Source organism: Triticum aestivum, chromosome 7D (genome assembly GCF_018294505.1).
Source record: "Triticum aestivum cultivar Chinese Spring chromosome 7D, IWGSC CS RefSeq v2.1, whole genome shotgun sequence".
In the NCBI taxonomy this organism is placed as follows: Eukaryota; Viridiplantae; Streptophyta; class Magnoliopsida; order Poales; family Poaceae; genus Triticum; species Triticum aestivum.
In genome coordinates this window covers 333,525,060-333,537,926 of record NC_057814.1, presented here as the reverse complement: position 1 = coordinate 333,537,926, position 12,867 = coordinate 333,525,060, and the positions used below count along the sequence as shown (strand labels likewise).

Below are 12,867 nucleotides of genomic sequence, written 5' to 3'. Positions count from 1 at the left end.
AGCAAAATAAGATGCATAAAGGATAAACATCACATGCAATAAAAAAATATGTGACATGATATGGCCATCATCGTGCTTTTGATCTCCATCTCCAAAGCATCGTCATGATCTCCATCATCACCGTCTCGACACCTTGATCGCCATCGTTTCGTCGGGGTCGTCTCGCCAACTATTGCTACTACAACTATGCTAACGCATAGCGATAAAGTAAAGCATACATGGCGTTTGCATTTCATACAATAATTAAGAGATAACCCTAAGGCTCCTTCCGGTTGTCGATATGACAAAACATGATCATCTCATACAACAACGTATATCACATCACATCTTGACCATATCACATCACAACATTCCCTGCAAAAACAAGTTAGACGTCCTCTACTTTGTTGTTGCAAGTTTTACGTGGCTGCTATGGGCTTCTAGCAAGAACCATTCTTAACTGCGCAAAAACCACAATGGTGATTTATCAAGTTTTCTATTTTAACCTTCTTCAAGGACCGGCCGTAGTCAAATTCGATTCAACTAAAGTAGGAGAAACAGACACCCGCCAGCCACCTTTATGCAAAACAAGTTGCATGTCAGTCGGTGGAACCGGTCTCATGTGCGTGGACATGTAAGGTTGGTCTGGGCCGCTTCATCCCACAATACCGCCGAATCAAAATTAGATGTTGCTAGTAAGCAGTATGACTATCACCGCCCACAACCCTTTGTGTTCTACTCATGCATGTCATCTACGCATAGACCTGGCTCATGATGCCACCGTTGGGGAACGTTGCATGGAAAACAAAAAAAATTCTACGCACACGCAAGATCTATCCATGGAGATGCATAGCAACGAGAGAGGTGAGTGTGTCTGCGTATCCTCGTAGACCATAAGCGGAAGCATTTATTAATGCGGTTGATGTAGTCGAACATCTTCGTGATCCAACCGATCAAGTACCCAACGTACGACACCTCCGCGTTCAGCACACGTTCAGCTCGGTGACGTCCTCGCCTTCTTGATCCAGCAAGACAGCCGAAGTAGTAGATGAGTTCCAGCAACACGATGGCGTGCTGATGGTGGTGGTGATGCTATCTCCGCAGGGCTTCACTTAAGTACTCCAAAAATATGACCGTGGGACGAAACTGTGGAGAGGGGCGCCACACACGGCTAAGAGATTGTCGTGGCTATGTGTGGTGCCCCCTCCCACATATATATAGGTGGGGGGAGATGGGAGGCAGTGTAACAGCCTGGTTTTTGGTCCTTTTCTTTTTCTTTTTGATTTATTGGTTTTTGCTCTGTTTTTCTTTTTGGAGTGGTTCTGTGGCCTTGCCACCTGGGAAATCATCCTCATTCCCCCTCCCAAGTGGCTCATCATTCTCAAAACCTTGCCAAGATCATGTCACTTCACTGCTTGACCAAACCCTAATTTCTTTTTCTCAAGAATATTCATTTTTCTATTAAAGGAATAACCCTAATTGCCGTAGGTTGTGAAGCAACCTATATTACTGTCCATCCAAATAATTCTCACAATTCCTCTGGGTCATATGTTGCTCAAATATGCCCAAACTTTCCTGTCCTAGCCCAAGAATAATTCTCCAAAAATTATTCTTCATTTCTGTCCAGTGTGGCTTTCTGTGAAGGAAGTGCCACCTAGATTTCCTTGTTGGTTCCCAAACTTCTTGGGCATCCTCTTATGTCCAAATCATTGCCTCATGCCAAAATTCAACTTTATTTGCGTAGCCAATCTTCCTCAGCAAATTTTCAAACTTTCTGTCAGACAGAAGGCATTGTGAAGGAAGTACTAGCTAGGGGTATCCAAATGAGTTGAAATTTTACACACTCCTTAATGTGCTCATATCTTTATCCTCCTCCAAATTTCAGCCCCATCCAATCATATATGTGAGCACATGACCAAATCTTTGATTCTGGCAATATTTTCAGGTTGTGAAGCAAGTGCATTTTATATTGCTTCAAAAATCCAGATAAATTACCAGATTGTGCTTCTACCCTTATAACATCTCTCCACCAAATTTGGCACCATTTAATTGATCCATTTGATCACCAAAATTATTGCAAGATTCTGGTCAGTGAGGATGTTTGTGAAGCAAGTACCATTTTGGGGAATCAAATTGGTATGAAACTTTTACAGCATCATTGTATGACCAAATCATCATCCTATGCCCAATTTCAGCTCAAGTTGATGCTTCATGTGAGTGCATCATCTTGATCTAGTTTCTGACCAGATTTAGCAGTTGCATAGCAACTATATTAAATCTTGATCCAAATTTTCTCATACTTAACAGGATTATAGTTCTTCCTAAGCTAATCACCCCAGACAAACTCTCTGGCTCCAATCCCCTTCCTGTTGATCAGCAGTCCTCGGCCAAGTTTACTGCAGTAAACTTCAGAGGTTGCTTACCATTTAACCAGAGAGTTTTTCATCGATCTACCACCATAGTAGAAACCTCCCCTGGAAGAACTTACCCCTGGACAACAATTTCCAGCCCATCTCCCCCGCTACATGCCAGTGCATGCGGTGACCGCGACGACGGCAAGCCTGTGCACGCGCTCTGTGTGCAGTGGCCGCGTCCAGTGGCCGTTTGTGCTTCGGCACCTCCCCCTCTCATCGTATTCGCGCTCGTGAGCATGTCCAACAGCTAGCCCGCGTCGTCGCCGTCCTCCTGGATCCATCTCCCCCTCCGTAAGCCCCTCCGTCAGCGCTCGTCGCCGCATGCCCACGGGCGAACTGTAGCCGACCGGCTCTATTCACACTGTGGTATCTTCCTTCCCTGCGCCCTCGGCCCCTCCTGACCAGTGCACCTCTGTAGCTCGTCCGCACCTCCCTCGTCGTGATCCCGTGCCACCCCGTGCTCACTGGCCGTCACCAAAGCGTTGGCCGGATCCCCGCGGCGACACCCGAGCTCGGCCTCCCTCGCCCGGCTATATATAGCCATCCCCGGTCTCGTTCGAGCTCACCACCAGCCTCACACCACTCCCCGGATCCCGCCCAGCCTCTTGTCCAAGCTCCAGAACCCCTCCTCGCTGCTCTAGGCCGCCATGGCCGCCGCGGTGCTTCAGCTAAATTCGCCCGGAGTCAAGCCTCTCCCCTCCTTCTACCACCACCCGAGACCCACCTAGTCCCCCGCGAACCTCCCCTGCATCTCTCCTTCTTCTCTGGTGGCCCCTTTCCGCAAGCTCACCGGCGCCCGAAGACCTCCGCCCGCCGGTCTTGAAGCAGCGAACGCTTTGGCCTTCCTAGCCGGACGGAGATGGTCCCAGGTGATGCGCCGTGCTCCGCTGAGCTCATCCATGGCCGGCTCTCCTCGGGAGATGGCCGGAGCTGCCGGAACGAGCGCCGGCGCCTCTCCTCGGCTCTGCGTGCGGTGTCGGGGGAGAAGAAGAAGGAGGCGGGAGGAGAGAGTCAACGCCCGCGGGCCCTGCACGTCAGTGCTCAGTAAGCCGGCCCCGCCTTTGCCACGCTGGATAAGTGGAGGGGTAATCCCCTGGATTCCGTCTTCGCCTATCGAAAGCGTATTCCTCATCTAGTTCGGCCCAAAATGCGTTTCCACTTCCCAGAAACGTATTCCCTTCTAATACGCTTTCTGTTTTTCTGCCCAGGCCCTGTTTGAAAATATTTTCATTACAGCTAGGTCCCTGGTAGAAAACACTTCATAACTTTTTGCTCGCAACTCTGACTAAGGTGATTCCAAAGCCCACTTCCTCGTTTCGTCGAGCCCGTTCTATTGGTATCATTTTCACTATGTTTTAATATTCTGAAAATGACCATTTACCCTTGCACTAAATCAGCCCCCTCCGAGAGAGAACGTTTTCTAGCGATTCTTTCCGCAAGTTTCTCGCACTTTGTCCCAGTGCATTCTTCATCCCTAGGCAAGCCACAACCACCATTTGCATGATAGCCATGCAGTAGTATTGGTTTTAAACTTGAATCTTTAATAAATGTATGTTTGTTTTGCTACTGCTGTCGTTATTTCGGTTATGCTTATGGATCTGTGATTACCATCATGCTATGTTTTCTTGCACTCTGTTCTACCTGCTAGTATTACTTTCATATTGGTCATGCTTGATAGTAGTTTGGTCATGCTTGATAGTAGTACATGTTGGGTTGGTCATGTTCTTCGGTGCATGACTAACGTCAGTTACCGAGTACCGTTAATATGTATTGTTTCTTGTTGTTAGTTGGTTAAGTGTTTACTCGGTTATGTTATTGATATGTTCTTGCATGGTATTTATTGTTGATGCTAGTGGTCATGTCATATTATGAGTAGTGTTGCACCTGTGATATTCATACTCGTCATTATGCCATGCTCAGTTGGATATGATTCATTGTTGATATGGATGATAGTTCTGTTGTACCCTCATGCTTATGTTGATACCATGCTCATGCATTGTAATTGCATCTTGTTATTTTATGATGGCTCAGCATATTTGCATTCAAGTTTAACCGGATTAAATTGAACTTGAACAACTGTTGGCTGTGTCATGGTGCCACCATATGAAGCCGACCAGTGCAACCACGCTTGCCTTTATAGGAAGGCCCTAACTGGGTCTATTGTCATGCCTCTCGCTGGTGTCTCCAACGAGGGAAGGTTATGGGCGTGCGGTACCCTGGCCCGGTAAGCAGACATAACCTTGTGTGCCCATAGTTGGATGATAAGCGCTTTTGTCCCCGTTTTGGGACCATTTGTTTTTGCCATGACGGTGGCCGTTGGTGCCTTTGGTAGGCACGGGGCCACCCAGGACTTAGCCCAGTGGGGAGTAAGTCGGAGTGGCCGGGAGGGTGTCATGGCAGTAGGAGTATTTTGTCGGAACATGGTTGGTCCACCCGAATGGGAGCACGAGGCCATGGGTTCCGTGGTGTGGGTATAGTGTACTAACCTCTGCAGAGTGTATACTAAATCTATCGATAGCCGCGCCCGTGGATAAGGGCCCAGTTCGTAGTTGGTCACACTATGGGTCAACAGTAATAATAATGATATGCTTAATAACAACCCCAGTTCGATGATGAGATAAGTTGGTTATGTGATCCGTGAATGATCACCGTTTGTTTATGAGTTAACCCATTGAGCCCAGAGTGGCTCCGTTTGTGATCCGTGAATGATCACCGTGGTATCGAGGATACGGAGTTGTTGGATATTCGTGTTGTTGTGCGAGAATCATGGGTAAAGATCAAGCTCCTTGTGGTCATTTAATGATTACTACGGTATTGTTTATACCAAGCTTGATTTGATCCTGAGATGATCGTGTGATGTCCGAGGTTGGTAAGTGATGCATGTGATGGTTATGAGGTAACCCGAACAGAGTAAGTTGGTGCATGATAACGTCATCATGTTGCATGATAGTGTCATCATGTTTATATGTTCACGCCATGCTCATATTGGTCTAGCTGTATCGAGTTCATGTTGTTCATGCCATGCTATCCTGATGATCTCATGATAATTACTGCTTAACCTGTAATTGCCATGCTGTTGTTTGTCTTGAATGCTTCTGGTTATTGTGAGCTTGCAAGTACATTCAATGTACTGACCTGACATGTCATGCCAGTTTGCAGGTCATGCCGTGATTGCTTGATTGCTTGTCGTGGTTTCCGTTCGTGCGAGCTAGGATAAGCGTTCCAGCCAGAGTCCCTGCGGAGTGGAGTTCACCACCGTCGACGTTGTTCCACTACTATAGTTATTCCGCTGCTTCGAGTTGTTCTGCTGCTTGCATAGAGCAACGGAGGATGGCGTAGTGTCGCCGTGCCGATGTTATTCATTGTAATATCGGAGACCTTGTATTCATATTCGTGTAATAATAGAAAGCTGGTTTGTTCTATGCTAAGCAGTGCCGTATTCCAGAAGACTTCTCCTCGATCTCTGGGCTGGAATACGGGGCGTTCCGGTTTCTCTGAGCCGGGGTGCCACAGGCAGCCAGGAGGCACCCCCAAGGAGGCCGAATCCTCCTTGGGCTCTTTCCCTAGCCGCGCCCCCTTCCTTATTTGTGCATGAGAAGAAGGCAGGGGGAGGTGGCGCCCCCCTTTCCTTTCTCTCATGAGGAGGGAAAGGCAGGAGGGGCCAACCCTCCACCTTTCCTTCCCCTAGGGCCGGCGGCCAGGGAGAGGGCGCGCCAGCCCCCTTGTGGGCTTGTGTGTGCCTCCCCTTGGTCCATTAGGCCCATAGACCTCCCGGGGCATCCCGGAACCCCTTTCGGTGATCCGATGGTTACCTGGTACACCCGAAACCTTTTCAGTGTCCAAATAGCATCGTCCTATATATCAATCTTTACCTCTGGACCATTTCGGAGCTCCTCGTCATGTCTGTGATCTCATCCGGGACTCCGAACAACATTCGGTCACCAAATCACATAACTCATATAATACTATATCATCAACAAACGTTAAGCGTGCCGACCCTACGGGTTCGAGAACTATGTAGACATGACCGAGACACCTCTCCGGTCAATAACCAATAGCGGAACCTGGATGCCCATATTGGTTCCTACATATTCTACGAAGATCTTTATCGGTCGAACCTTATGACAATATATGTAATTCCCTTTGTCTATCGGTATGTTACTTGCCCGAGATTCGATCGTCGGTATCTTCATACCTAGTTCAATCTCATTACCAGCAAGTCTCTTTACTCGTTCCGTAATGCATCATCTTGCAACTAACTCCTTAGTCACTTTGCTTGCAAGCTTCTTCTGATGTGTATTACCGAGAGGGCCCAGAGATACCTCGCCGATACACGGAGTGACAAATCCTAAACTCGATCCATGCCAACTCAACAAACACTTTCGGAGATACCTGTAGAGCATCTTTATAATCACCCAGTTACGTTGTGAAGTTTGATAGCACACAAGGTATTCCTCCGGTATCCAGGAGTTGCATGATCTCATAGTCGAAGGAATATGTATTTGACATTAAGAAAGCAATAGCAATAAACTGAACGATCATATGCTAAGCTAACGGATGGGTCTTGTCCATCACATCATTCTCCTAATGATGTGATCCCGTTATCAAGTGACAACACATGTCTATGGTTAGGAAACCTTAACCATCTTTGATCAATGATCTAGTCTAGTAGAGGCTTACTAGGGACACGGTATTTGTTTATGTATCCACACATGTATTTAAGTTTCCGATCAATACAATTCTAGCATGAATAATAAACCTTTATCATGAATAAGGAAATATAAAATAACAACTTTATTATTGGCTGTAGGGCATATTTCCTTCAGGAAAACCAACGCAAGCTCAAGAAGTAGCAGGAAGAATTTCTGGCGCCATTGCGGGGAGGTTCTACATCAAGCCTACCAAGTACCTATCATAAACTCTCATCTCTTGTATTACATAATTCGCCATTTGCCTCTCGTTTTCCTCTCCCCCACTTCTAAAATGTTTTTACAAAAACACAAAAATATTTGCCTTTTTATTTGCCTTCTTTTCGTTCATCTGTTTGTTTGCGTGTGTGCTAGATTGCTTGCTTTGTCACGATGTCTCAAGAAAATACCAAGTTGTGTGATTTTTCCAACACTAATAATAATGATTTTATTAGTACTCTGATTGCTCCTGCCACTAGTGCGGAATCTTATGAGATTAATGCAGCTTTGTTGAATCTTGTTATGAAAGAACAATTTTCCGGTAGTCCTAATGAAGATGCCGCATCCACTTTCGTCGAATTGTGTGATATGCAAAAGAAAAAAGATGTGGATAATGATATTGTTAAATTTAAGCTATTTCCGTTCTCACTACGAGATCGTGCTAAAACTTGGTTTTCATATTTGGCTAAAAATAGTATTGATTCATGGAATAAGTGTAAAGATGCTTTTATTTCCAAGTATTTTCCTCCCGCTAAGATCATCTCCCTTAGGAACGATATAATGAATTTTAAGCAACTAGATCATGAACATGTTGCACAATATTGGGAGAGGATGAAATTGATGATAAGAATTTGCCCTACTCATGGTTTAAGTTTATGGATGATCATACAAATTTTTTATGCCAGATTGAATTTTGCATCTAGAAATCTTTTAGATTCCGCCGCGGGAGGTACTTTTATGGAAATCACATTAGTGGAAGCTACTAAATTCTTAGATAATATTATGGGAAATTACCTGCAATGGCATACCGAAAGATCTTCTACTAGTAAATAAGTGCATGCGATTGAAGAAATTAATACTTTGAGTGGAAAGATGGATGAACTTATGAAATTGATTGCTAGCAAGAGTGCTCCTATAGATCTTAACGATATGCCTTTGTCCACCTTGATTGATAATAATAATGAATCTATGGATATGAATTTTGTTGGTAGGAACAATTTTAGTAATAACGTGTATAGAGGCAATTTTAACCCTAGGCCATTTCCCAGTAATTCCTATAACAATTATGGTAATTCCTAAATCAATTCTTATGGAAATTATAATAAGATACCCTATGATCTTGAGAATAATATTAAAGATTTTATAACCTCCCAACAGATTTTCAATGTTATGGTAGAAGAAAAATTGCTCAAGAATGATGATTTGGCTAGAAACGTTAATAGAATTTCTCATGAGATTAATTCTTTCAAGATTGGATATATGCCACCCAAGCTTGATATTAATGAGTCTTTTAAAGCTATTCAAATTTATATTAGTGAAAGTAGGGAGAGAACCGCTAGGATGCGTGGTAAGAGAGAATGGCTAGGAAAAGCATGTTCTTCTAGTTTTTGCGAAAATCATGATGAAGATCTTAAAGTGATTGGTGTGGCTCCTATTGAATATTTGTTTGCTAATATAAAACTTGATAAAGAAGGGACTGGAGATGAGTCAACTATATCTAGAAGGCGTCCCAAAAATTTGGAGGGTGAAGATCTTAATGAAAAAATTGATAAATGTGGGATTGGCGAGGTCAAAACTTTAAGTAGTGATGAACCCACTCTTTTCGATTTCAAGGACTTTAATTATTATAATTTTTCTATGATAGATTGTATTTCCTTGTTGCAATCCATTCTTAATTCACCTCATGCTTATATCAAAATAAATCTTTTACTAAACATATCGTTGATGCTATGATGAAATCTTTTGAAGAAAAACTTGAGTTGGAAGTTTCAATCCCTAGAAAGATTTATGATGAGTGAGAACCTACTATTAAGATTAAGATTAAATATTATGAGTGCAATGCTTTGTGTGATTTGGGTGCTAGCGTTTCCACTATTCCAAAAACTTTATGTGATGTGCTAGGTTTTCATAAACTTGATGGTTGTTCTTTAAATTTGCACTTAGTAGATTCCACTATTAAGAAACTTATGGGAAGAATCAATGATGTTCTTATTGTTGCAAATAGGAATTATGTGCCCGTAGATTTTATTGTGCTTGATATAGATTGCAATCCTACATGCCCTATATTCTTGGTAGACCTTTCCTTAGAACTATTGGTGCAATTATTGATATGAAAGAAGGAAACTTAGATTTCAATTTCCACTAAGGAAGGGCATGGAACACTTTACAAGAAATAAAATTAAGTTGCCATAAACCATGAGGATTGAGTCATGATGAGGACATCAATACCATTGTTTACACCCATAGCCCCTACTGTTACATATAATGGACCAATTACTAGAGCTCGCGCACGCCAATTAAATTACCAGGTGCTTTCGTTTCTTGGTAATGATTCTAATGTTCATGAGAATATGATGCTCCCTAAATTGGATACTTTTGTTTTGCTTACAAATGACACTACTAGGAAAAGGGCTATAGATAATATGGACACTAATGGCGCACCACACATGTGGTGCGCCACTACTATATACTAATGGTGCACCATGTGTTGGTGCGCCATTAGTGTCCAAATACTAATGGCGCACCACATCCACGGTGCGCCACTAGTAATTTTTTTTTCAAAAGTACTAATGGCGCACCAGGGGATAGTGCGCCATTACTAGTTTTAACTAGTAATGGCGCACCAGTAAAAGATGCGCCATTGCTATCTATACGTATGGCGCACCCCCTACCAGTGCGCCATTGCTATCACCCCTTATCCCCTCCCTCTAGTCACGTTCTCTCCCCTCCCCTTCCTCCTGACACACCCACCCACCTCCCTCCACTTCGATCTAGATCGGGAAGCCCCGGCCGCCCGCCTCTTCCTCTCTCCAGACCACGGCGAGCCCCCTTCCCCCTTCCTCACACCACACCCCACGCGCACGCGCACGCGGTAGAGAGAGAGATCGAAGGGGATCGCGCGCCGAGGTGGTAAGTAGATTGGCCGGAGAGGAGGGAGAAGGAAGATGATACTCACCGTGCTCTTTGCCAACTCCGAAGGCAACATCCTCATCGAGAGGTACATTACCCTCCTACTCCCAACCACTCACACCACATCGAGAGGCCTGGAGCGTCAGCTCCTGCAAGCCCGGCAACGGTGTCGCCTCCCTCCGCGACGACAGCCTCGACACCTACTGGCAGTCAGCGCCCTACCCGTCCTCCTCGTCTCCCCCCGTCGAAATCTCTCCTCTTTCTGTCTCGCGGAATCACGGGCTGAGCCGAGCCGCCGTCGGTGGTGGATTTTATTTTTGTCAGGTCGGACGGCGCGCAGCCGCACCTGGTCAACATCCAGTTCCAGAAGAAGGTGCAGCTGCAGGTGAGCACCATGAGTAGCTGCTGCTTCTGTTACATTTTTGTCTAAATGGCGTTTGATCCTTTTTCTCTTCTGAATTAATCTGTTGCTGGATTGGGGGCTTCAGCTTGTTGTGCTGTACGTGGATTTCAAGCTGGACGAGAGCTACATGCCCAGCAAGATCTCCATCCGGGCCGGCGACGGCTTCCACAATCTCAAGGTGGTAACTCCCTCCACCGCGATACATCGTCGTTTCAACAATGTTCAGGGGCTTCTGATCTGTGCTCGATGGTCAGAGGACTTAGCAAATGCTGTTGCTTGAGGATGGCATTTGATGTCTGGCCCTTTCAGTTCTGATTTCTACCCCTGGTCTTCATCTTGTACCAAACTGATGGCCTGGTCTGTGCATTCGGGTTTCTAGACCTGGGGGCTGCTGCATGTTCTCATTGTTATAGTTATGGATTACACTACCTTATTGTCAACATCATATTCTGACGTATCATAGGATTACCTTATTGAAATATTGATTGGGAAACTTGGTCTCTTTCTACAATTCCTCTGCATTGCGCCTGCTTGTCCAGTGAACACCGAACCGATCCTTGAAAATTCAAATTTACAGTGATAATATTGTCTTTGATCTAAAATAATGGGCCACTATATTTACCATGCTTCCAGGAAATTAAAACGGTGGACCTTTTGAAGCCAGTAGGATGGGTTCATATATCATTATCCGGCACTGATCCCCGGTATGGATTTTGTAACTTAAACCCTGTGATGCCTTTGTTTTCCTTCCTCTAGCATTGAAACTTCAGAATGTAGCTCACCTTACCATCTGATGGCATACTATGCATCTATGTTTACAACTCCCGTAATAATTAAATTCCATTTCAACATGTTGGATGACACTAGTTTTCAGCACACTGCCTGTGCAGGCCACTGCTTGCATAAATTTCATGGTTTACTATGTTACTATTGTTGTTTTGCTAGTAGCTGAATTTTCCTTAGATTTTGATAAACTTAGATACTATGTCAAAGTGCAAGAATATTTGACACTGCAGCTAATTCATTTCAGTCTTGTAATAACCCACTAGCTTTCAGTTTGACATATAATTTGCCCACTACAAAAATGTGAGGAATTCAGAACTAATTTAAGAATGATTTGGATCCAATTGCTTATTTTTACTGCCTTTGCAGACAGTGGCATAATTCTCTTTCTTGCCATATTTGTGCAGAGAAACATTCATTCATACATTTATGCTCCAAATTGCGGTGCTGGCCAATCACCTGAACGGGAGGGACACCCATGTCCGGCAGATCAAGATATACGGGCCACGACCGTGAAGTTATGCGACCGTTGCAAGGTAAAATTCCCAGATCTGGTGCTGCGGTTGAGTATGCTTGCTACTATCCTATCTTGAAACTTAATTTCCGCAGTCATTTTCTGAAAAGAAACATGATACTAACAGATAGCAAATTGCTTGCTTCTTTTCTTTCCATCCTTTCCATAGCTACATAAGCAACAGGCTAAAGTCTCGGGGTGTGAAAAATCCTCCTTTGCTACATATTTAACATACTTACAGTTACTTGAGTGCAAGTGAGTAACTGATATATCAGTTGGGTTAGTGCTGGCCTCCTGAGGTAAATCTTCATGACATTGAGGACTAACACAGGGCACGCAAGTAACAACGGGTGAATAATGGGGACAGTTCTTATAAAGCTGATATTCACACCATGTAATTCTGGAAATATATGCTCATATCTAGTTCTGCATAAAAAATGACAGTATTGACATGTTATAAATAGTTTGTTTGTCTTTCTGTTTATTTTGTTACATTTTGCAGGAATAAAGTGAAGAAAAAGAAGAAAAGATTACTAGAAGATTAGTTTTAGGATTTTCTTTTATTTCCTTGCAATTTTCCTTTTATTGGAAACTTGTAAAGACATTGTAATATTCTTACTATAATAAAAATTATGATTCTATTTCATTTTTTGTTTTTAAATTATTTTTCCTTATAGGTTGTTTTCTGTAAATTTAGATTTTTTTTGTTTTCCAAATATATTACTAGTGGCGCATTTAAGCCCTTATTAGTGGCACACCTTCCTTTATTACTAGTGGCGCACCTATAAGGTTATTAATGGCGCACCGGAAGGGAATACTACTGGAGCACCGAATGGTATACTAATGACACACCACATGGTGCGCCATTAGTATCTGGTATACTAATGGCGCACCTGTGGTGCGCCATTAATAAAAAATACTAGTGGCGTGGTACTAGTGGCGCACTAGTAGTGCACC

The 12,867-nt window shown here is 43.9% G+C and overlaps 1 protein-coding gene across 1 annotated transcript; it reads left to right on the top strand.

The window, feature by feature from the left end:
- Positions 1 to 3,252: 3,252 nt before the first annotated feature.
- On the top strand, positions 3,253 to 11,918 carry LOC123171097 (anaphase-promoting complex subunit 10-like). The gene is made up of 6 exons (XM_044588742.1): positions 3,253 to 3,426; positions 10,280 to 10,419; positions 10,535 to 10,595; positions 10,699 to 10,791; positions 11,247 to 11,317; positions 11,804 to 11,918. The coding sequence occupies exons 1-6, from the start codon at positions 3,253 to 3,255 to the stop codon at positions 11,910 to 11,912; spliced, it is 648 nt and encodes a 215-aa protein (XP_044444677.1). The 3' UTR covers positions 11,913 to 11,918.
- The last annotated feature ends 949 nt before the right edge of the window (positions 11,919 to 12,867 follow it).